Source organism: Lutjanus erythropterus, chromosome 23 (genome assembly GCF_056507025.1).
Source record: "Lutjanus erythropterus isolate fLutEry1 chromosome 23, fLutEry1.hap2, whole genome shotgun sequence".
Lineage (NCBI taxonomy): Eukaryota > Metazoa > Chordata > Actinopteri > Lutjaniformes > Lutjanidae > Lutjanus > Lutjanus erythropterus.
The window spans coordinates 5,146,808-5,171,613 of NC_139339.1; the positions used below are offsets into that span (position 1 = coordinate 5,146,808).

Below are 24,806 nucleotides of genomic sequence, written 5' to 3' on the forward strand. Positions count from 1 at the left end.
ACCCGACTGAAGAGCAGCTTCTTTCCTGAGGTTGTGAGACTCCTCAATTTATCCACAGCAATCCACCATGAATTAAAGTTTATTTTATGATGCATTATTAGGGCCCCAAAATGACTAAATCCACCCCTGGCAATCTGGCAAGTACTTGTTGAGACATTTTAATTTTTCTACATCAGCTCTGGACTGACATCACCACCTTAAGATCCTCCCCCTGCTGGAATGAAAAACATCCTCCATATCAAAATGTTTGCAAGAATTGCATTATTAGAGAAAAAAAAAAAGCCTGTGATGCATGTTTGCTAAATGATCGAATGAGGCTAAAAGCTGCAAGGCCTTCCACATACTTTAGACACAATCATGCATTAATTACTTCCTATTACTGGCCAGATCCCAGTCCCACAGTCCCACTGCAGGAGACAGATACCAGACATGCTGTAGCCTTGTAGGGCGGGTGTCCAGTCTATGTGCTGTGATTCTGTGCTGCAGGGCTCGCTGTGCTGAGAGAGGCCTCGTCCTCATCCACCATTCTCCTCTGCTCCTTTCCACACTGCATCTGTTGATTCCCTCTCTCCTCCTCCTCCTCCTCCTCCTCCTCCCTTCTCCTTCTCTCCTCGCTCACCGCCCTCCCTCCCTGTCTCCTTCCTCTCTGATCTTTCTCTCCTCTGTCCTCCTCTTCCTCATTCTCCCCACTCTCTCCATTATCATCTGCCCCCATCGTTCTTTCCTCTTCACCTCCTCCTCGATCTATCTGTCTATGTACCTATCTTTGGTCTACACGAGAACATGCATGTGTGTGTATACCAGGATATGTGTGGGTGGAGGTGGGGGCAGCTTGAATTTCATTATCCACTCTTGGAGCAAACACACAGCAGAGAGAATACACAGAAAGTCTTAAATACTTATAGGAGTCAGCGTGAAACATGTAGATAGTGGGACAAAGAGTCCTGCCAGATGAGTTGATATGTTGATGTTAGTCAGGATGTCTCAGCTGTATGCAGACAGAGGGAGGCCTCTGTATGTACAGACTCTCAGAGCCTTGTCGCGCCCCCTACTGACACATGAAATAAATAGTTTTTTCTGCCGACAGCCGAGAGACAGATTCCCTCAAGACAAAAGACTGTAGGCGGGGTTTTGGAGACTGGGCCATCTGCGAGCTGGGGAGGGCTGCTGAGTGTGTGTGTGTGTGTGTGTGTGTGTGTGTGTGTGTGTGTGTGTGTGTGTGTGTGTGTGTGTGAGAGAGAGAGAGAGAGAGCCCCCTATACAAGGCCTTTATTTGCATTATGAAAAAGTGCTTGAGAAGGTGGCCATCTCATACCCCACCACACCAGGAACTCAGTCATCTACAGAGTTATATTTAACCCTTTTGTTCTCGAGCCCCATAGACTCCATTGCTGCAGAGGTAAAATTAATGCTGATACTAAAAAAAAAATGTTTTTTTCTTTCCCTTTTCATTTCTTCTGACCTTATAACAGTAAAAATAAAAGGTGACTCAATACAGACATGACCATAAAGCTGAAAAAGGAAATATTTTATGTTTAATGAGTTATTTGGGCTACTTTATTATTTTTGTTTACCAAAAAACATTCAGGTCAAAGAGAGATCAAACTCCATTTAGCAGCGTTGCTCTATTAACAGAAGTCCAAATAAAACGTTTTGGGGATTTGAGATGGTCAATAAGGCTCCTGTTAACTGTCAGCACCAATCAAAACAAATGAATTTTCACTTTATATAAATTATTTTGGGTCATTGTCTGTAGCAGACTTCTATAAGCCATAATATGCAACTTTCTCCAAAAAAAACAGAATATATAGACTAGGAAACATACTCAGTCATCACTTATGACCCATAAGAAGTGTGTGGTGCCTGTGTGTCCTTATTTTCTTATTATTTTGCTGTGCTCAAGATGATTTACTAAACCGAAACATCAGTATTTGACATCCTGTGAGTGAGACTCAACAGTCAGCTATCCTTCTGATGCGTTTAGGAACCACTCGGACAAATTACATCGATAGTACCTTTAAACATGAGCTCAAAATCAGGTTTAAAAACAATTTGCATAAAATTAGGGAATGTTGTGAGGTATCAAACTGGTAAAAAAGAAAGTTAGGTTTTGTTAAAGAGGATCTGGACATAAAAGGTATGACATGTAGTGTTGGATCTGAAAACGACCAGACACTATTTGGATTTTTTTCCCTTTCAAAATAGACTTCTTCCAACTTCTAAAACCTGAGATTTTGTTGCTTTACTCTGTAATATATTTTGCAGACAGTGGGCCAGACAAAATAAGAAGTCTGAGGTAAATTGCTGTATATGTAAAATTATACTAATAACTACAAAATCAACTTTTTTCCCTCTTCTTTTTCTTTCTTTTGATCTAATTGCAGTAAAATGTGATAAAAGCTGACATAAAGACATGACCAAGCCTTGTTATCACACCAAACAATATATAATATTTCATGTTTTATGAGTTCTGTGGGTTATGCATGGAGAAACATGCATTCCTTATGTCTGTTAGCCTTCACAGTCAAGTTATTTATAATCCCGGAGTGCCTGACCCCAGAGGTAAGTCTTTATCTTATCTCACAGTTACTTTATTCCATGGTTGCAATTTTTCACAACTTTGTCATTCGATTTGTTTCTAAAGACTTCATATCAGTGTTTTCTGTTTTACTTTCCGTTTTTTTTTTTTTTTTTTAAATCCCAGTGTGTTGAAGTCCTGGGGGGATCGCAATCAAAAGCACCAAACTGCGACTATGCAGTTTTAACAGATGGAACTATTTACCGAGTTGTTCTCCGTGGGTTCTAATTTAAAGTATCACACATTATCAGTGGGTAGAGGCACATTATCAGTCATTTTCAAAGGGACGGACACAGCTTTCCTCATGTACTTTGTTGAAATTTGTTTTACAAAATATGCTAAATTTCTTTTCATAATAATAATCTTTTTTTTTCCTAATGACATTAATTACATAACTAATAATGTTTTGATATTGTGGTTGTTTCTTACAGCAGCTTATTCTTCTTATTCTGTTGGTAAGATGAGGGTAAAGTCATTTAGACCCCACTGAGGTGGATTATGAGCAATAACAGAAATCCAAATAGACCTGGTTTGGAAGAGGGAACTGTCAACTATCAACACCAACCACACAAACAGAGAAAATGAAAATTAAGTTTCATGGAAAGAAAATCCACAAACAAAACAAAAAAGGGAAAATAAAACAAAAAAACAGGCAGGTAGCCAAACAGACATAGCTGTAGGAGAGGCACTTATCTGGTTATAACAGTGTTGTGGGTAGTGCAACTATGACATAATACTGTACTAAACCATCAGATTATTGTCAAGGTTAGAACTCTCTGAACATTTATCCACTAAAACTGTCCCATTGTTCTTCAAGTACATCATTTTCTTCACGCAGCCATTTCCATAATTTGTTCTTTCTGTGTTTTCAGCGCAGGAGTCTGAGTCTCTCTCCAACGTCTCAGAATCATCCGAGCACAAGTTGTTAAGCCAGCTGTAATATAATGCTCTGAATGCAAATTTACCCAACACAGTCGTGTCCTCGAAGAGACGCAACCTTGGAAGGGGAGCGGGACATTCAAGGTACCAAGGAATCGAGGTCGTTTATTATCATTACACGACGCGGGGGTTGCACAGTGAAATGAGAGTTGTACACTGTAAAACAAAAATCAGGAATTTAGTGGAATCAACTGAACTTTTCTCATTAACTTAATGCAAATACACTGTTTTTTATTTATTCAAGTTAATTAAACTTAAACTTTTGACCTGAAACGATGAGTTGAATTAATGTACTGCACAGAATTCAATCAACTTAATCAACGTATTATTTGTTTCGAATCATTACAAAATCACCTAAACTTGTCTTTTAAAGTTCAGTCAACTTAAACACGCTAACTTTTTACAGGTAAACAATAAAGGCCTATACGTATTTTGGTCAGCAACATACCAAACTTTATTCAGTGCTTAAATTAAAGATGTCACAATCGTGATATAACTTCCACACAGAAACATCACAACATTGCCTTAATGTTCTTATAGGTAAGAGTGTGTTTCTGTAGGCTGTTAGTGAGCTTTTTGTCTCTTTGGGAATCTCTCTGTGGTCCTATAATGTCCTCTCAGAGGCCTATAGCGTGACTTTCCTCTACATTTTTGTGGTTGCTGTCTCACCTAATGCAGCAGTGTCTCTTACGCTGCAGGGTGAAGAGAGATGTGTTTTAATGCTTCAGCAGCCAATCACAGTTTGTTTGTAAGAGCCGGTTTCAAGGGTAAAAGAGAGACCGGAATGGAAGCAGAGGCAGTGAAAGATGGAATAAAAGCTCATATTTTCTATAGCTACTCTTCTTTTATCCTGTCTGCAGCTTAATTCCAGGTTTGGAAGAAATAAAGGGACTATGAATGAGTGATTTCTTACTCTAAGTCTCCGCCTAGTGGTCACTGTCATAAACTGCTACTCAGATGATAAGAATCTACCAGGACCTGATTTCATTCTTCTGTTTGTTTGTTTGTTTTTTAACACTTTGTGATACAAATGAACGGGAGGTGAGTCTTTGTTTGTTCATCTGACAAAACTGAGTTAAATGTTTCACATGTGATGTTTTTGTTACTGAAAAACCTCAGGATGATAACTGAAAAGAGACTGAAATCTGCTGCCGTGGATGTCTGGGAACGTTTTATGTGCCTTCTTCTAAGGCTGGATAATATATCAATATTATATCACTACTGTGGTGTGAGACTATATGGCACAAATGTTGTCTTTTCCTGGTTCTACAGAATGAAATTATGTTATTTTCTAAAGTTACAGGACTGTTCTAGCTGCTCTATTATTTGCTTTCACCCATTTAGTCATTATATCCACTTTACTGATGATTATTTATCATAAATCTCAGTTTGTTGATGTTTTGTTAAAGTACCAATGGTTTTCCCTGTAATATTGTCACAGTGTAATGCAGGGTTCAACAATAAGGCTTGTCCACTTGCCTGTGGCAAATAACCTGCCATGTTGGGCAAGTAAATCTGGCAATTCACTTGCCCAACTAGGCAAGTGGTAAAAAATAAAAGAATTTACCTATTTACAATTTTTATAATCAGTTAACTTTTGAAGTAATTTTTTAATGCAAAATGACAGAAAAGGCTGTTTTCAGCCTCTTCAGTGTGGAGATTGTGTTTTTCCTGCGTGTCTTTGTTTATTATCATATTAAACTGAATATCTTTTGGTTTTAGACCGACAAAGTAAGACGTTTAAAGACATCACCTTGGACTTGCAAAAACTGGGATGCAAAATTTTCACTATTTTCTGACATTTTAAAGACGTCGCAGCCCTTAATGAAATGTGACAATTAACTTTAGTCTCTGTTGTTCAGGCAAGGACGCATTATGAAAACAGCAGGAACATAAATAAACATAAATAAAGAAATCTGATCAGATCAATGAATTGGAATCGAGCACAGAGGTTTGCAGTGTGAACGTAGCATTACTCGATTTAAGTGGACCAACTTTAAATAAGTGCAATTTGATGCCAAAAACACATCAACTCATGGTGACATGAGTTCAAAAAATAAGCAAAAAGTTAATAGGTACAAAGATAAAAATCATAATGAAAATGATCATAATAAAAATAATCCCACTAAAAATTCTTGTATTGAAATTTACAGTAATAATATATTTACTGTAAAATTCTCCCACCAATTATATGTATAAGTACAGTAAGCATGTCTTCATTTTCCAGTAATCATGCTGTAAAAACTACAGAAATTGCTGTATACATATAATACAGTAAGGATTTATTCATTTTACAGTAATCATGCTGTGAAAATTACCGAAATTTGTTACAGTAATGGTTTGCTGAAACCTTGTGCAAAAGAGCATATTGTAGTTTCCTGCAAAATACAAGATTAATCAACAAAAATTCAGCAATGATCAAATCCAGTTGTTACAGTTTTAATGACGTTGACTGGTGCATGACATTTACAAAGAGTATAATGTCCGAGGGAAATTATATTAAATTAAAATTACAGAGATTATAGTGGAATGTAATACATATCTGACTGCTGGCTCGGTGTAATGGGTTTGAAATGCTCACTGAGTTTGCTGTAATCAAATTACTGTAATTGTGTTACCTATAATATGTAACTGCCTGCGTTTCTGTTTAGTTATTATAATGGATTCATAATAACATGTTTAAACGTCGTCCAGGTCAAAGGTTATCCTCCTGTAATGTGAGGTGTCAGGCTGTTCGACCCCGTCCAGCCCTCTCAGGGTCTGTCGTCACTTTCCAAACAAGGAAACCACATTCGCGCTAAAGTAGTGCTGCTTTCAAAGACTGTCGGAATAATGACAGAGATTCGGCATTTATTTTTAGGGGACCGCATGGTAGCGTGGCCGAGCGGTCTAAGGCGCTGGATTAAGGCTCCAGTCTCTTCGGGGGCGTGGGTTCGAATCCCACCGCTGCCAAGACCCTTTTCTACAGAAAACAACGTGGCGATTTCCTGAACAAATATACAGCAGTGTAGTCGACATGTTGGCTGACTGATGATATCAGTGTGGCAATGATGCTGATACATGCTAGTTTCGACTTTAAAGTACTCTTCTGTGTATTTGTCAGTGATGAAAACAGAATAATGTGATACTTTATAATGATCTAACACTGTGAAATGAGTCATTCTGTAAAACTAGTACTATTACTTTTATGACCTTAAAGAGATAGTTCACCTAAAAAATGAAAATTCAGTCAATATCTACTCACCCTCACGCCGGATGAAGGTCTGGTTTAGTTTTTCAGTCCACAAAACAGGCATTTTATGTTTTCATGCTTTTGTTTTTGTGATGTTTGAAAACTGGTCACCGTTCACTTTCATTGTTTGGGAGACTTTGCAATGCTGTTTTCCTGTGAGCACATCAAAATAATACACAAAATATTTACATAAAGGCAGGATATTTTTCTGATTGCAAACAGGCCAACAAAACAATGACATATGGACAAAAAAACTTAAACATGCAGCTGCACAGGTTTAGAGTGAGGATGTTAATGATTAATCATGAATCAGTTAATCGCCATAGGGACTTTAACCAATCAAAAAGGTATTCATGGATGTTTAATTCATAGTCTAGAAATTACAGCCAATAAAGCAAACAAATAAAAAGAACCTGCATTATGTTTTGTCACAAAAAAAGTTCTCAAACAGGCGCATATCAGATAATATATAGGCCCGTACCAATATATTGCTGTGACAGGCTGATAGTATCAGTCAGGCCCTAATATTTTATTCCATTTGACTTTTTTTTATATAGTTATTTATAATTATTAAATAAAAACACTGAAAAATTACTATTTCAGTGCCCTGATAAAAAAAATATCAGTCAATATATTGATATTATAATTTGTTTACTCCCTAATATAGGCATCAACCCCAAAAATCCAGTATCAGCCAGCCCCTAAAACAAAGATAAGCAGGAAATCCTCACATTTGAGAAGCTGAAAAAAAAGATAACTTTGTGCGTTTTTTTCCTAACACCAGTACTCGAGTGATATTTTAGTAATGTAACAGTACTTGTACTTGAGTACAGTATTTTCAGTACTCTTTCCGCCACCGCATAAAGGTTGCAGGCAGCTGCAGGTTTTACTTTCCCATAAAGTTTCGGAGAAAGTGAATTTCAGACTCACTGGCGTCTCAGAACTCGGAGCTCGCGATGAGCACTTGAACGCAGCATAGTTGGACGACGGAGAGACGAGAGGAAAGAAAAGGGCAAGGGAAGGGACCTGTAAAAAAATCAGCCTCGCGCTCTTGGCGCCAATCCGATTTAAAGAGAAAAAAAAATCAGCTAATTTTTCATTGACGTCTTAATGAGATTTGCGTCTAACGGCCGCTTCATCCCTCACAGCCAACGGTCGGTGCTGTAGCCAGCTAGCCTCGTTAGCACACTATCTATCATTGTCATATTAATCTGGCCCCCTTCTCTCTGTCTGTCTGTCTGTCTGTAGTCACGATACTAATAACTCAGCAACAGTACAGCAGCAGCAGCAGCACGGGGACAATAGAGGTGTGTTTCTCTCCAGGGGGACCGACAAGACACAGCTGCGAAAATGGGGGTGAGTTGTGTTATGTTTTGCTTCGCGAGGTGATACAATGGAAGGTGGATGTTTGGGGCTGCTAAATGCGTGATGGTGAGAGGAGGGAGAGAAAGAAAGAAAGAAGGGAGGGAGGGGAGGAAGAGAGACCATGGTGGATGGATGTAACGGTAGTCAAAGGTGTTGGTTGGCACCGAGGCTAGCCGTTGTGTTAGCTCCCTCCGGATAGATAGCATTATAATGTTAGCCCACGTTTTCGCATACCGGCTGCTGTTTATGGCATTCCCAGCCTTATTACTGCATTGTCCTTGCCGCTGTGCTCAGTTAACTTCTCCTTATGTGTGTTGTGTGCCATTGTTAGCCTGCTAGCTGCGTTAGCCACTTAGGAATGCCACATTAGTGACGAGTGTTTGGCTATGCTAGCTCTCCCCGAGAATCACTTAGCTATTTGTAGCTACATTTTTTTTACCAACAAGTCAGAGTGTAACGTCTTAGCTCACATGGTTGTAATAAAATCTAGCATGTTGGTGATTAATAATGTACTTCTTAGCACCAGACAGGCCTGCTTGCACTCACAGGCTGGAAAGCTGAGTTAGTTGCCATAACTTTAGCCAGTCTGTCTGTAGAGCAGCAGCAGCAGCAGCAGACTGGAGTTTATCCTCCACTTTCACTCCAGATAAACCAATCCACGTGTTTCCACCACAGTCCCAGCTCAGTCTGCAGCCTCTCTGTGCTTGGTACAGAGTTAATGCTCTGAACCAAAGTTGGCAATTCAGTGCATTCCTTTCTATAATTGTTCCCTCTTCCCCTCATAACTGGATCTTATGAAGTGCTTTAGCTAATTCCTACTTGTTTGTCTATGAAGCATCAATGCACTGTTTCTGCACTGTGAACTTAACACTGAGAACTAGATTTGCATGGTGTAAATACATAGAGCTACATATGTATGTATATGTATTTATGTAGGTCTGCAACCAGTGATCAATCTGTTGTCTATTTTTTTCAATTAATCGATTGTTAGTTGGTCTACAAAAAGTCAGAAAATGGTGGTTGTTTCCTAAAACTCAAGATGATGTCCTCAAATGTCTTGTTTTGCCCACATCTCAAAGATATTCAGTTTGTTATCACAGGAGGAGAAAAGAAATCAGAAAATATTTACATTTAATGAGCTGGAATCATATAAAGCTAACAAATAAAAACATTATGTTTTGCCACAACAACAACCACAAAAGAAACAAACAGCCATATATCAGATAATGTAAAGGCCAATACCAATATAGACCGATATAGCTATGATAGGCCAATGCTAGGCTGATAATATCGGTCAGGTCCTAATATTTTGTTCCATTTATAGTTGTTTATAATTATTTTAAAAAACACTAGTGAAAAATTTCAGTTTCAATGCTCTGATAAAGAATATCAGCCCATATATTGATAGTGTAATTTTTCTACTCCCTAATATTGGCATCTGCCACAAAAATCCTCCATCAGTCGGTCTTTACAACAGAGATGAGCAGCAAATCCTCACATCTGAGATGCTGAAATAAGAGAACTGTTTTTTCTTTATTAATGACTTAAAAGGGTTAATAGGTTTTCGGAAGTGGCAGAATATTTTCTGGGGTTAAAACAACAAATCCTTTTAGTACCACTGAGGACATACCTCAGGAAATACTGCTGCTAGAAACCCTGAGGGTGTCAAGCCACTGGTGCTGTGACTGACTGTGTGCTCATCTTCTCTATAAACTACAGGTGTCAATAGATAAAGACAGCTAATAATCACCGTTTATGGCAGTGTGCTGTCTTATAGCAGCTGTTGAAGTGTGTGTGTTCTCTGTGTTGCAAGGCGCAGATGCAGTCAGAGTAATTTATGTGAATAATGGCTGCACCAATGCTGATACTAGCTTTGGAAATCAAGCCAGAGAGCAGGCTAAATTACAGTATCAGTGTCAGAGAATTTTTCCAATACTATAATCCCACACAGAGGGCAATGTGCAACATCAGCGATATAAACACTCCACTGGCCATAAAAGATATTGATATGGATATGAATGCTCTTTTTTTCCAACTTGCGCTTCCTGTTTCTATAGGCACAATGATCATGTTTGTCATAATAATGAAATAGTTTTACCATACAGGTGTAACTACTAGGGCTGGCCATGGAATGAAAAAATTATGTAGATAAAATGTTTAATTTCAGTTGATATTGATAATTTATAACGACATATTTTTAACAATGAGGAATGGGGAACAAAAGGTTGACTTTAATCACTTTATTTATTAAGGTGAACAGCTAATAGAGTGAATAGATGTTTAAAAAAACATGCTGGTCACCTGACCTTTTATTTTTGTTAACAATTTCCTCACTATATGCACTTTATTTTCCCACTCTTTGCTGTTTCTGTTGTCACATATCGATGGTGCAACTGAACACTTGTGTCACTCATAGTATGCTGCATTATTAATGGATATAATAGACTGTTTATGAGCCATGACGCTTTGCATTTAATGCATTTAAGTGAAACCATTGAACATTTTATTGGACAATTTTCTTATTGCCATTTCTGTTTTAATTATTGCTATAGTTTCTATTGCCACTACATTTTACTACTATTATTGCACAGGTCTGCTAACTTCTACGTTTGTCTCTACATTAATTTATTTGAAGGGCCTGACTTACAGATCTTGGACTTTTGGGGCCAATGCCAATACCAATATTAGGGAGTAAAGCTATTCCAGAATCAATTAGGGGTGTCATAATTAAAAAAAAAAATCCCAATTTGATTAGATTTTCAATTGAAACATTTCTTTTTTTTTAGCACCGACTATGTTATTGTTAGACCAGGAAGTCTTAATTTGTAAAACAAACAAACAAACAAACAAACAAACAAACAAACAAACAAAAACCCCAACAGATTATTGTTTTTATGCCCTGCCAACTGTCATTATACATCAATCATTCAAATTCTTCTTTAAGAAGACAGCCTTTGTGAGAAGCTATGCTTTTTATTTCCCGCCTTAATTTCAGCCTAAAGTTATGGCTTTAACAAGGACCATACAGTACATAATGGTATTAACACAAGGGCAACATTCCCTCCTGTTTAATCACACTGACTAAAACTAAATAACAGAAGCTGAATAGCTAATAAATGCATTTGGCGTGTTTGTGTGTTGGCTAAAAGCCCAGTGTGACCCTGCCTGCCTGGGTTGGGCTCGTTGATCCCCGCCATCACGAGAAACTAGCTCTTCTGATGCTTGTGTACAAAAATACTACAATATCCTTTTCACTTTGTAACAAAAGTCTACACACATCTTCGATCGATTTTACTTGAAGAAACAATGAAAAATGGCAGCACATCTAACCTGCCAGCAAACACTACATTATATTTCCAGCCCTGCAGTGGATATCTAGATGAAAAGGATCAGTTTACATGTGTAACTGATCATCTGCAGTAAGAGAGGGGGATTGATTAAGTGACAAACAATGCAAAAGACTCTCAGTAAATTAAATGAGTAGATTAGACACATCTTTGTGTCTTGCTGGATAAAAACTGAGTGCAGACCACCTGATTAAGTTTTAGTTTTTAAATTACAGTTTGTAATGATCAGAAATTAGTTGAACATGGTGTAACGGGGAATAATTTATGCAACAGGTTTTGTATCTGTTCCTGTCCGTCTCATCTGTTCTTTCGACTACACACTCCTCTATTCATTCATCCTCATCCTTATCTTTGTCCTTATTTCCTGTGTCCAGAGAAAGTCCCAGAGAGGAAAGGAAAAGAAAGCCCGGCGTCTCGAGGAGAGGGCAACTATGGATGCCGTCTGCGCCAAGGTGGACGCAGCCAATAAGGTAAGTTTGGTTGCAGATTACGCTGTTAGGTAGCTGGCGTCAGCCTTAGCAGTGGGCCACATGGAGGGAGTGTTGGGTAGAAGGAGCTGAAATTATGTAGGGAATTGCAGACATGGACATTGTCTCCTTTGGGTGATAGAGAGGGCAGAAGGGCCATCTAGGCTGTTACCAGCGTCTGTGATGGCATCATGGGTAACTTGCACGTCTGTGAAGGCACCATTAATTCTGAAAGGTGGATACAAGTTTTGGAGTGACATATGCTGCCATTCCAGTGACGCTGTGGTTTAACTCAATGCCAAGACACATTCTGCATGTGTTAAAACAGTGTGGCTTCGTAAAAAAAGAGTTCAGGTTCTGGACTGGCCTTCCTTAAATCCAGGCCTTCCTCCAGTCGAAAATGTGTGGTACATCATGAAGCCCAAATATAACTACGGAAACCCCAGACTGTTGAGCACTGGAAGCCATATATCAATCAAAAATAAGAAATATTTCTCTTTTAAAACTTCAATAATTAGTGTCCTCAGTTCCTAAACACATACTGAGTGTTATTAAAAGAAAAGGTGATTTAACACAGTGGTAAACATGCCCCTGTCCCAACTTTTATTGAATGCGTTGCAGGCATTGCACTCAGGATGAGCAGATATTTACAAAAAACAATACAGTTTATCCATTTGAACATTATATATCTTGTCTTTGAATACAGTACGTATTCAATTGAATGCAAGTCAAAGTATTTGCAAATCTCTGGATTCTGTTTTTATTTAGGTTTTACATGGTGTCCCAACTATTTTGTAATTGGAGTTTTCTATATTTAAACGCTGAATTTGAATCAACTTGGAACAGAGGTTGAGGTGCCAGCTGCTTGCGCACTACAAAACAACACTGGCTCTTGTATAATTCTAATAGTTGATAATGGCATTGCATTAATGTTAAAAATAAATGCACTTTTCAGACTGTTAAGTGCTTCACATAAAAGCATCTACCGCTTGGCCTTTTATGTGCTGTTTCAGGCTTTCCTGTGGATTCAGATTGCCTCGAGTTCGACCCTTTAGATTCTCCTTGAGAACTGCGATTGTTCTCATTTGTTAAACTACGCCAGGAGCTGGGGATGCCCTCCTTGCTCCAAATGCACTCTTATTGATATTCACATGACAGGAGAAGCCCAATCCAGTGCCATATGTTTCTTTATGCATAATTAATCAGCACTATTAAATCCTACCCATGTAGTAGAACACGCAGCAGACAGCTCTTGTAGTTTGAACGTGGGCTAAAGTAGCATCAGTGAACCTTGTTGAAGCCTGGAAGAGAACAAAGCTCGCGCACACTTGACAGCCGAGCTGTCGAGCTACAAACTACCTTAGAACAAGCCTGCCTGCTCTTATTACTTTTCTGTGTCACTTTGTTCCAAAATGGGCCACTCTGTGTGCATGCTGTTCTCTCCCCCGCCTCCTCTCCGCTGTTGATGTGCCAACAGAGAAGGAATGCAAGAAATTCTCCAAAAGTGACATTTATTTTTGTTTTATGCTCCTGCCAGCAGTAATGAATCTTGACTCAGACTGTTGTTTCATATGAACAACAAGTTTATTCACTGCTTTAAAAAAATCCCCCGTTTTATAAACTGATCTGGTAGATTCTCCCTTACAAAGCAGGAGAGGGATGGCTGTTTTCTTGAACAAGCCCAGGGGCCCAAGCGATCTGGGGGGTCCCTAAACAAGAGCCCCATTTGTCATCGGAAAAGTCAAATGGCTCGTTCAAAAGAAGGGTGTTTAGTCTGATCCTTAAACATCTGCTGATACCATGTTTGGAATGATATTTATTGGCATCATATTCTGCCCAACACCGCAGTAGTGTTGTTTTTGGCAGCCTGTTTTAATTTTAGTTTTAGTCTAGTCTTTGTGTCAAACTGTCATTTTAGTTTTTATTAGTTTTAGTCACCTTCATACTCTTTTTTGTCTAGTCAAGTTTTAGTCGACTAAAAGTCTGAGCATTTTAGTCTTATTTTAGTCAGTATAACACATGACTATTTTCGTCTAGTTTTAGTCGACGAAAACTGATGACATTTTAGTCTAGTTTTAGTCAATGAAAATTGTATTTTACTCTCTTTTTAGTATTCTAATTCTATTTAATCCAATCAGTATAGCAGGGGTATTCAACTAAAATTCAAAGAGGTCCAGTTAGAGAAAATTTCCTAAAGCAAAGGTCCAAAACATCATAATGTCTAACTTAGTAACTAAGTAAAAACACTAATACCACAATGTAAAAATACCTAAGTAAAGAATGTGAGTATTTTTTCCATCACAGCAGGTCAGTGATCAGTGAATAGTGTTTTATTTATGGCGGCTGCCACATTAAAAACATCGACACCACGACATGATTTTCTATTTTTGGAGCTGCGCACCTTTTTCAGTCGTATCTAGAAGGTAACTCTTTATTTGCATAACTCTCGCGAGATTTGTTAAGATTTGTTATTTCTACTAAAATAATCAAACTCGCGCGATCTTTCGCGGGTCTAGGGTTCCCTTCCAGACACGACCCTCTCTGTCAAACTACAGACAGCAGACTGTCTTTAAACAGCACGATGTTAAACTCTGCAGTGTTTTACATAAAGACTTTATTTGTGTGAACATCCAGGTTTGGTTTGTCACCAACTTTGTCATTTTTATTTTTTTAATCAGTCCGAGAGGACGACGGTATCAGTGATTGATTAGTGATCAGTCTGTCCTCCTCTCCTCCCTCACCTGTTCACTCTGCTGTGAGAAGATCTGAAAGTTTCTCACAGAGAAACACAGACTCTCCTGTTTTACGTTTAGGCCTCCTTATACAGTTGTTTCGTTTTATAAGTGCATCTGGTTGGTGTCGATGTCATTAAGCATCACGTTAGTTTCTGTTGTCATTAACAACAGTCTCCTCCACACGCAGCTTCTCTGCAGTTGGTCTGTGTGTTTCCTGATCAGATAAACCAGCGCCGGAAAGACTAGAAAAGTTGCGCCAGTTAAAATAGAAGCGTCTTTAAAATCTCTTAATAATTTATTGGTTATAAGTCCGGGTCCGTATAGGACGGCGTCTGGGTCCAGACTCGGACCGCGGTCCACCTGTTAGCGACCCCTGGTATAGACAAAACCAGATTTTTCTTTTAGTCAAACCCATTTCACAAATCAAACATGGTTATCTTATTCTTATATTGTTACCTTATAAACTTGTCGTGTTTTTCCCCGTTATTTTGTGGCCGCATTTCTCCCCATCTTTTTCCACGACACATTCCGTTTTGTTTTCCACTTGTTTGTACTCAAAGTATGTCCATATATCAGGTTTTCGTTTTCTCCGCGGCTGCCCGGCCATGATCCCACCACAGCTGCATCTAAATAATGCCGCGAGTGGGGATTGGAAGTGACGTCGCCTGCGTCTGCGCAGTGCGACACACAGCCTAGGAAACAGAAACACTGCAAAATAATAAACGCGAGTAAACATTAAAAAGTTATTTCGTCTCGTCTCGTTTTGGTCAACGAAAATGAAGAGACATTTTAGCAGGGTTTTTATTTTGTAAACCACATTTCGTCTTGTTTTTATTCGTCAACAATATTGCATTATATATTTTATTATAGTTATCGTCACATAACCACCATTTACGTTTCGTCTCGTCTCGTTTTCGTCACGTGATAAAGGTTCGTTGACGACGATATTTCGTCATAAATTTCGTTGACGAAAGCAACACTACACCGCAGCATCGTTCACATCGGATCAATATCTCCATGCAAGAAGAGGGATATTCTTAATATGGGATTAAACTCAGTGCTATGGAAAAGCTGCCTTTGTGGGTGATTACTATGGAGACTAATGGGGCTATAACACTAATAGCCCCGTAATTTTCCTGCCTGTATTGGCCCCATTTGGCCTGTTTAGGATCTAGAGCCTGAAGTTGAGCCTGAGGGATGCTTAGATTAGAAGCACTTTATCCTTTACTGTCTATTTTGGGGAGGTTTACTGCTTTCACAAGTAGAAGACTAGTGTGATTTGAAAATACAGAAGTGTAGGGGTGCAACTAATGATCATTTTCATTAGCAATTAAATTGTTTTGTCTGTAAAATGTCAAACAGTTCCACTGTACACGGTGACTTTTTTTTTGTCCAACCAGCTGTTGAGTACAAAAACAAGATATTTAATGTTCCAGCTGATAAACTTTATTATTTTGTGAATATACACTCCCTCTGAATGTGATTCCTGCAACATGCCCTAGAAAAGTTGGGACAGGAACATGTTTACCACTGTGTCACATCACCTTTTCTTTTAACAACACTCAGTAAATGTTCGGGAACTGAAGACACCAATTGTTGAGTTTTTGAAAGTGAATTTTTTTCCCCATTCTTGCTTGATATATGACTTAAGGTGCTCAACAGTCCGGGTTTTCTGTTGTTGTACTTTGCACTTCATAATACACCACATAGGAGACAGATTTGGACTGCAGGAAGGTCAGTCTTGTACCTGAACTCTTTTAGGATGAAGCCACGCTGTTGTAACACCTGCAGTATGTGTTTTGGCATTGTTTTGCTGAAATTAGTGGGGACGTCTCTGAAAACTACACTATCTGGGAGACCAGATTACAATATAATAATCACAATACAAAGAACTGTCGCTACGAGGAGAGTTTTAGATTTTATGTTGATCAGCTAATCAAATTATCAATTAATTGCTTCAGTTCTACAGAAATGATCTTTTTAGAGTTTTAAGACACTTGTGAATCACAATAGATGCCACAGCCCCATTATCTTTTGAATTATGAGCACAATAAATTTCTAAGAAACTGAAATAGCCGCATTTTAATGTGGTGTAATAAAACTAGAAGGGCCTAAAGGGGAAAAGACATGACACTTTTGTTTTGAAAATATCTTAAGCTAATTTTGCCCCTTCTCCTCACAGCTTGATGACCCCCTGGCTGCCTTCCCAGCCTTCAAAAAGTACGACAGGAACGGGTACGGATTGCTTTGTACGCCTACAAAGACCTTATTCAGTGTCTCATGAAATAAATTTTTGTTTAATTTTCAACTTGGAGGGGAGAGCTGGTCTGCTGATGGTATTTATGTCTGTTCTTCTTTTAGTTTTTCTCCAGACACACACATTCGTGATGTTATTCACCCTGTTTGCTTGTCCTCTTGTCTAGGCTGAACCTGCAGATAGAGTGCAAGAGAGTGACCTCCCTCAACCCGCTGTCTGTGGAGTGGGCCTTCGAACTCACCAGAGCCAACATGCAGACACTGTAAGACACTGTGGTGATGAATAGACACACAGAAATGAATGGTAGATGAAAGCTGAGAAGAATTGCAGACCAGTCAGAGTTTCTTTGTGAAAGTTAAAAAGCTACAGAGTAAGATGTGGATCAGAGTCTGTGGAGAGGAGAGCAGAGGGCATGTAGGCAGATTTGATAGAGGCTGAGAAATTACAACAATTTATCTTCTCTCACTTCGCCAGAATTTGAGTAGTGTTCAATTTAACAAATGGCATCCGGTCAGTCGAAAACTAAATTTGTTCCATTTAGAGATTGTGCACTGCCAGAGTGGCCGGATGATTGGGGGAGAAATGCGAGGGTGAAATTAGAGTGTCGGGTCAAGATTGGAGTCGACCCATTTCCTTGTTTTCGCCCTGCTGCAGGTATGAGCAGAGCGAGTGGGGCTGGAAGGAGAGGGAAAAGAGGGAGGAGATGAACGACGAGAGGGCGTGGTACCTACTGGCCCGCGATGGCGACTCCGCCCCCGTGGCCTTCTCTCACTTCCGATTCGATGTGGAGTGTGGGGAGGAGGTTTTATATTGGTAAGGCACGCAATCCATGGATTTAAGCTCCAGATGTATTTCAGTTGTTACTGTATATGTTTTTTTTAAACAATATGTCCACTCTGTTCTTGACCGTGCAGCTATGAGGTGCAGTTAGAGAGCAGAGTGCGGAGGAAAGGACTCGGCAAGTTCCTCATCCAGATACTGCAGCTCATCGCTAACAGGTAAAACGAACAGTTTTCATACTTCAGAAAATTCAGAGGCCCGAATAACGACGTGAATCTGAAAAAATGCCTTCAAACTGACCCTTGAACTCATTTATGTAGTAGAACAGCAGGCAGTATTATTGATTTTATTTGTTAAATACTTGATTCTGATTGGTAACAGACTGTTGCTATGGATGCAATTCTGATCATAGACTCTGGAAGAGCAATAAAATATTTTTTAAGTCCATATTAATAGTTACGAAAATTAAATATTTTGTGTCAAAGTTTTTTTTTGGTAAGTAACCATGTAATGAATGGTATAATGTACAGTGAGCAGGCCTGCAAGTGAACATGAATGTAAAGAATGCATAATTTAAACTACACTGAAAGAAGGAGATTCATTTGACAGGTCTCACAGTGTGTTTTGGTGAGAAACACTGAATGTAAATACAGCTTTAGTTTGTTTTCAAGAAAACTCCGCAGGGCACTTCATCTGTCACAGCTTTCAGTCGGGTGACTCTAAAGTAAATACGTTTGTTTCTTCTCCGCTCTCTTGCTCTTTCTGTCCAGCACACAGATGAAGAAAGTGATGTTGACAGTTTTCAAACACAACCACGGGGCGTACCAGTTCTTCAGAGAAGCTTTACAGTGAGTATACTGGCTCTACAAAGGGCCTGTTTGTTAAAAGAAGAAGACGATACACTTCAGTAATCCCCCTTTGGGCAAATTCAGTTTTTCACTCCATTGTTAATTATACAGACACACACACACACACACACTGGCACCTCTCTGTACCACCAGTGCACCCTCCATACTGTGGTCTGTGCTGGACTCCGGTTTCTAAGTCAAGTCTTTTTGGAAAAGGATAGGCACATCACCGGTGATTGGATGAACTATTCATCTTTCGCTGTATAGCACAAGCTAACAGTCGGCTGAACAAAACATCATTTCCATCAAGAAGAGCCTTCAGTGCCGTCTCGTTTTTCAGTGGAGAAATATTTTACTGCTCTGTTATAATTGCTATAGCAGCATCTACGCTAACCTCTTTAGGAGCCACCATTGTTGTTTTGAACAGACAGTTGCTTCTCGCTGTCGTTACACCCAAACCACACCCACACCTGCCAGCAGTTTGTCATAGGATGCTGATTGGTCCAAACCACTGTGGTTCGGGCCACAAGCGCCACAACTGATTTGACGTTTTCTTGCAAATTACTGGATTAGGTCATCTCTGTTAACTCACCCCTCTTCTCTTTCTCTGTCTCCACGTATTTAGGTTTGAGATCGACGAGACTTCGCCGAGCATGTCCGGTTGCTGTGGCGACGACTGCTCTTATGAGATCCTCAGCCGGCGGACCAAACACGGCGAGGCCTCGGCGGGACACACCCACGGCGGCGGGCACTGCGGGGGCTGCTGCCACTGATCCGCTTCGGCTCCCACCTTTTACGATTCATTGGTTAAAAGCCAGCAACTTTTCATGGCTGTGTGTGAAAGCTTGAGCTGCCTGCTACCACTGCAAGCATTTTGAGTTTGAACGGCTGTAGATGAACCAATGGTGGAATACCTGGCAACAGATATTCGATGTTGCATTACGGATTGAGATTTATGTGTTTTTGTTTTTTTTTTCTTTGTGTATTCCTGCTACAAAAGCAGTGTGCAGTGTGAGCTTTCACACATAGCTCCTGTTTGTTTCTTTCCTACTTCTTGGTTCAGTGTCCAAGCCATCTTTTCTCACCCTCTTATTCCAGTTAATGACAGTTAGTAGTTACCAGTCATGAACGAGCTAAAGCATCGCTGAGATTCTCTACCACTGCGGTGAACCTCATCCCATCCTGCTCTCACCTCCTAACGTGCTATACTGTATCCAATCATTGTGCGGCATTCCTTAAACTTTGGCTGTATTATAGAAACTCACTACCTCAGGTCCATGAATCGATTTTCTCGTGATTATCGATGAATCACGCCCTCCGTCACGCAAGCAGATTTTCAAGAGTTAGTCGGTTTCTGTCATACAGCCCTGATGTGTTTGGGACCTCGCACTGTTGCACTTGTTTCACTGAACCGATGTCCCGGGATTAGGCTACTCGCATTTTGGACCACGAAAAAATAGTCTGTGAAGCGTTGCTGGACTGTAATATCATCTGTTATGTTGCAAGTTATGCGCACATAAGGCTTGTGAGTTTAATTTTGTAACAAAAGCACCGCAGCTAGCAGCAACTGCACTGTTTTGTACCATATCAGCCCATTATACCACTGTTAAAAAAAAAAAAAAAATACAGTACACTCTCAGTACTACCCATCTTTTGTATTCAAGCGATACCTAAATTGAAGTGGGGTTGTATGAGGTACTTATCAGTAGTCGGTGTATTAAGTATCATGATTGTTTTAGCCACTTTAAAAAGGTCTGCCTAAAAAAAAAACATTAGTTAAGTGTATGCTACATTTAGAATATTTTAACCTTTTTTATTGTGCTTTCAGACAGACTTTTAATACTAGAAACTGCTGTTAATATAAGCCAAATATCTCCCTCTCCAAACGAACCAAACTCCATGAGCAAAAGCAGTAATTTTACCTCGCCGAACATGTGAGTTTGTCGGTCTATGGCTGCCTTGACCTGTTAGTTTATTTGCGCCATTGTGTGATGGCAGTGTTTTAAAAGGTTGCATTCACTGAAGTCACACAACATCAATAAAAACAACACCTAGCGGTAGACCAGCAACCCCCATGTTCTGTGAGTTAAAATGACTGATTTCGCCTGTGGAGTTTGGTTGGTTTGCTGAGAGCAACATTTGGCTTATATAAACGGTGGTTTCCCATCAGTAAAGGCTGTCTGTCAGAAAATATAAGCATTTAAAATATTCTAAATGTCATGTACACTTTTTTAAGTGGCTAAAATACTTTTTGTTGCTGACCCTGTCCACAGCAGTAAATCATTTAGTTTCCCTGCCTCTCCTAACTCGGGACGAGCCGACCTCCATCTACAGTAGCTAATACACTGGCTGTCTGTTAGTACCTCACTCAACACTGCATCAAATAATCCGAACTCTCTTTTATTTTAACTTATAAGATTGCCTTTTTCTTGCTTTCTCCTTTCTCCCAATGAAATTTGCTAAAAAAACCCCAAAAAACTTAAAATTTGCAAATCCAGCCCAGAAAACAGTGTCAGTTGTGACCTTCTTGCTCATTCGGATGTTCAGCCTGCTTCAACCGTCAGCCATATTTCCTTATCAGAGGTACATGTCATGAACTGAAACCCTGTTTTCTGCTTCACTGAAGACACGGAGCTCTTTGGTCCATTAAATCATTCACTCTCATTTTCACGCTCTCTTCCCACCATCTTTTTAGAAAACAAATGGAAGATTCGCCTGCCCATAATGTGTTGTCCCAGGCTTCGGTTCCGGAAAATCACATCCTCCTTTTCCCTCCATGAACGATGACTGTGGACCCGCTTCCATTGCTCTCTCATTTTAAGTCGCCTTTGTACAATCGCATCACTCCTGCTTGCCTCCTCGTTCACTTCGTTTCCAAGAGGTACTAATGTTAAACAAGTTGATGTTGACGCTACTAGCTGTGTTTTTTAAAAAAAAAAATGCTAAAACCATCCTCTGTCTTACGTAATCTGTTAGCATGTGCAAATCATATTGATTTAACATGGATGAGGATTGGTAGAAGTTTTCATTACGTGGCCGTTTGAAGCTGAATGCTATTAACTTGGAGGAAGAAACATGATAAGAAGACGTAAATACGGAGCACTGGAGGTGTTTTTTATGGTCGTTATTCCTTCCTTCCGTCTTCTGCTCAGTTGTCAACTTTTTTTTCCTCAGCCCACCGTCATTAGTTTGCATGACAAAATAAAAAAAAAAAACCTTGTAGTCTTCTTAATCAGGATTACACAGCAGCGGTGCTGCCTCTGAACTTCAGCATCACTGTTTGAACACATCTAAAATCCTCATGTGGGCTCATAGGAGCATTGCTTTTTCACACAAATCTCCCACGAACATCAGTGCATGTTATAGACGTATGTGAAAGGGGGAGTTGCGTGAAATTTTAATGCCTTTCCTCAAACCATCTTGGCTCGGTCCAGTACTGTAAGATTTGGATGAAGCTGTACTGCACGTCTGCTGCCAAAATACTTGTGGGAGTTCCACTTTTTAGGGTTTCAGACACCACATTACTAGTTGACCTAGAAAGGCTGCTGTAACCACCTCGACCTTGTTGATTCCATATCTGTTTTGTACACAACCTTCAGGGTATTTTTGGACAGTTTCGAGTCGGCTGGGTCAGAAGCCCCATCTAGAAACCACCATAAAACCCTTTAATTCCAGGACTGTAGTCAGTTTGTACAGATTTTACATATGTGCTGAAGGGGTAAAAGCGCATTGCTTTACACTACTGTGGATGTAAAGATTCCTTCTTCTAGTCTGGCTGTGAGGAGCTTCAATCGACTCTTCAAAGTCCCGCCCCTTTTTGCTCTGTGCTCCAATAACAGTTGAACAAACTTGGTACCTCTGTCAACTTTCTTCTCTTACTGTAAAAGTGACATAGGGTTACATCTTAAGTGAGCAGATGTTAGCAAAATCCTAGCTAACTAGCTTGCTAATAATTTTAAATATCTTAAAATGCACTAGCATAAATCCAACATAAAAAAAAAAACAAATTTTATTTACACAACTTATTTGTCACAACTCTGACATACCGTCCACCTCAGAAACTGCTAAAGAAATTGCAGAGAGTGAGGCTAACACTGCTAACATTAGCCATGCCAGCAGCTACGCTAGCAGCTACGCATACACGCGAATGAGAGAAGGCCCAAAAATATTCAGTGCAATGTATGTCATAGGGGGTCCCTGCTTTGTTTCTTTATCAGCTGAGGGGTCCATGCCCTGAAAATTGCTGGAAGACCCTTGAGCTAGCTAGTTAGGTACCGTTTTGCCAACTTTAGCTTATTTAAGTTGTGCATATGTCTCTTTTACAGGCCCTTAGCAGCATCTTTTAACCTTCTATAAGATGTGGTTTTCTTTCCAACACAGCATATTGAAGTACAAATAAACAGGAGGAAATTGACTGAGGTACCAATTTTGCACAACCGTGATTGGAGCACAGAGCGAAAAAGGGCGGGACTTAGGAGGGGGTCCGTTGGTATGTTTTTTCTGAAGGTCATATCGAGGCTCAACTTGAGTTTTCACACAGATTAATGCCTTGTCAAAGTATGTGAAACAGAAATGTGAAGACGCGTTCTTAGGAACACTTAAAGACAGAAATAATCTGTTACTCAAGAACAAAACATCACAACCCTTTTGGATGGCCGAGTCCAGATCCTGGGGTGAAAGTTTCTGGCTGTTTCCAGACTGGGTAGAGACAAAAAAAAAAGAAAAAAGAAAAACAATTCAGCACCTGGAGACGACATATTGGTGTCTCATGCTTGTTTGATCATGAACAACAAAAACAATTAAGCAACATATTGCTTGTTTTAGTGCTAGACTACCTTCTGATAAGTACAGTGAAACATTTTTGTACTGCATAGGTCACAATAAAAAGAGGATGTTGTACATAGTGGTAGTATATCAACCGACTGACAGTCTCTCTCTCAGGTTAATCAAACATAATCAAACCTCATCTGTCTCATTTAACAGCCATGTTGTCGGTTAGCTGTTCGCTGGATTGGATTGGCCGCAGCTCTGATCTAGAGTCGTTTTTTTGTTTGCGTGTCGCGCTGAAGAGCCTAACTCTAAAGTCCTCCGTTTGACGCAGCTAGGAGAGTGACATCACTGGTTTTAGTTTTTACGAAATGTGAAATTACATGAAAATAAGTGGCACGGAGTTCGAACTGACCCTAGATCAGTGCTCGGTTATCAAATTCAATCCAGACAGGTGGGCTGTCTTTAAAAAAGAAAAGGCTCACTGGAAGTTACAATGCTTTTGTGAAAATATCTTCAGTTTGAAAGTGAGCCTAAACTTAACCAGTTTATTTTAATTCACTGAGTACTTTTATTTTGAAAAATGGTTACGTACCCTCACAAAAATCACAGATCCTTCTCTTGGTCTTTTTCTCTGTGTATATATAAATATATATAAGCTGTTGTGGTTCCATCTTCATTTTCATTTCTTGGCCTTTTACAGGTAAAACACTTTTTTAAACATGATGTTAAAAGAAAAACTCCATGTTTGAGAGTGAGTGTTACAGTCCTGTCCATAAACGACTATGAAAGGGAAAACTAAGTCATTATGCCTTGTCAGTGTTTTATTTGTATGTTACAAATAAAGGAAAGTTGTTTGACTTTTCAAGCGATGCTCTTTTATTTATTTATTTATTTTGTCATTTATGTTCATCTTTAATTTTTCTTCCCCAAGGACTAAACTCCCACTAATAGTCCCCAAACATGGACTTTTTTGGGGGGGCTAAAATAATTTCTACATCATTTATTGTGCGTTCCATTTACCTCTGAAGTTTCCATATTGGAAATCCATGGATTGTTCACTCCACTGGATGTTCCAGTTGAAATTTGTGACTAGTGACTCAGAAAATTGTCAAAAACTAGTATAGATCCATATCACAGTAAGGTCATTTAAAAAGTAGTAGGACATTGCTCAAAAATGCACATAATTGCAAAATGCTGGGACGGTCCTGCAACTTGTGTCACAATTTTTTCTCCGACTTTCTGAGTTGTACTTCTGACTTAAGCGGGTGTTCATGTGAATTTTCCCAGTCTGGAAATCATTTTTTCCCATCACTCCGACGCCACATGAATGCACCATTAGTACCTGGTTCCTGTGGTGGAAACGCATCAAGTTTCTCTGAAGAGTCTTGTTCCCTGAGGAAAGTTCCTGCTGTGGAGATTTTAAATTATGAGCTGGTGAGTCAGACAGATTTTGAGAGGGGGCAGTTAAAATCCTGACTTGGTATATAT

The 24,806-nt window shown here is 39.4% G+C and overlaps 1 protein-coding gene and 1 non-coding gene across 3 annotated transcripts; both read left to right on the top strand.

The window, feature by feature from the left end:
- Nucleotides 1-6,387: 6,387 nt before the first annotated feature.
- trnal-aag (transfer RNA leucine (anticodon AAG)) lies at nt 6,388-6,469 on the top strand. Its single transcript has one exon. It is a non-coding gene; the product is annotated as a tRNA-Leu (tRNA).
- Nucleotides 6,470-7,691: 1,222 nt separating this feature from the next.
- On the top strand, nt 7,692-21,908 carry naa40 (N-alpha-acetyltransferase 40, NatD catalytic subunit). 2 transcript variants are annotated; one of them, XM_084712443.1, is made up of 9 exons: nt 7,692-7,903; nt 7,998-8,105; nt 11,836-11,931; nt 16,846-16,898; nt 17,087-17,182; nt 17,575-17,733; nt 17,835-17,918; nt 18,471-18,548; nt 19,174-21,908. In XM_084712443.1, exons 2-9 carry the CDS (start codon nt 8,100-8,102, stop codon nt 19,319-19,321), a joined length of 720 nt encoding a protein of 239 aa, XP_084568569.1. In that variant the 5' UTR covers nt 7,692-7,903; nt 7,998-8,099; the 3' UTR covers nt 19,322-21,908. The 2 variants fall into 2 exon arrangements, with proteins under 2 accessions (XP_084568569.1, XP_084568568.1); XM_084712442.1 differs by having other exon boundaries at nt 7,692-8,105.
- The last annotated feature ends 2,898 nt before the right edge of the window (nt 21,909-24,806 follow it).

Excerpts from the sequence above, each read along its gene's own strand:
- naa40 (XM_084712442.1), top strand. Across the intron at positions 17,734-17,834 it reads GGGGAGGAGGTTTTATATTG|CTATGAGGTGCAGTTAGAGA; the intron begins GTAAGGCACGCA and ends TTGACCGTGCAG. Across the intron at positions 17,919-18,470 it reads CTGCAGCTCATCGCTAACAG|CACACAGATGAAGAAAGTGA; the intron begins GTAAAACGAACA and ends CTTTCTGTCCAG.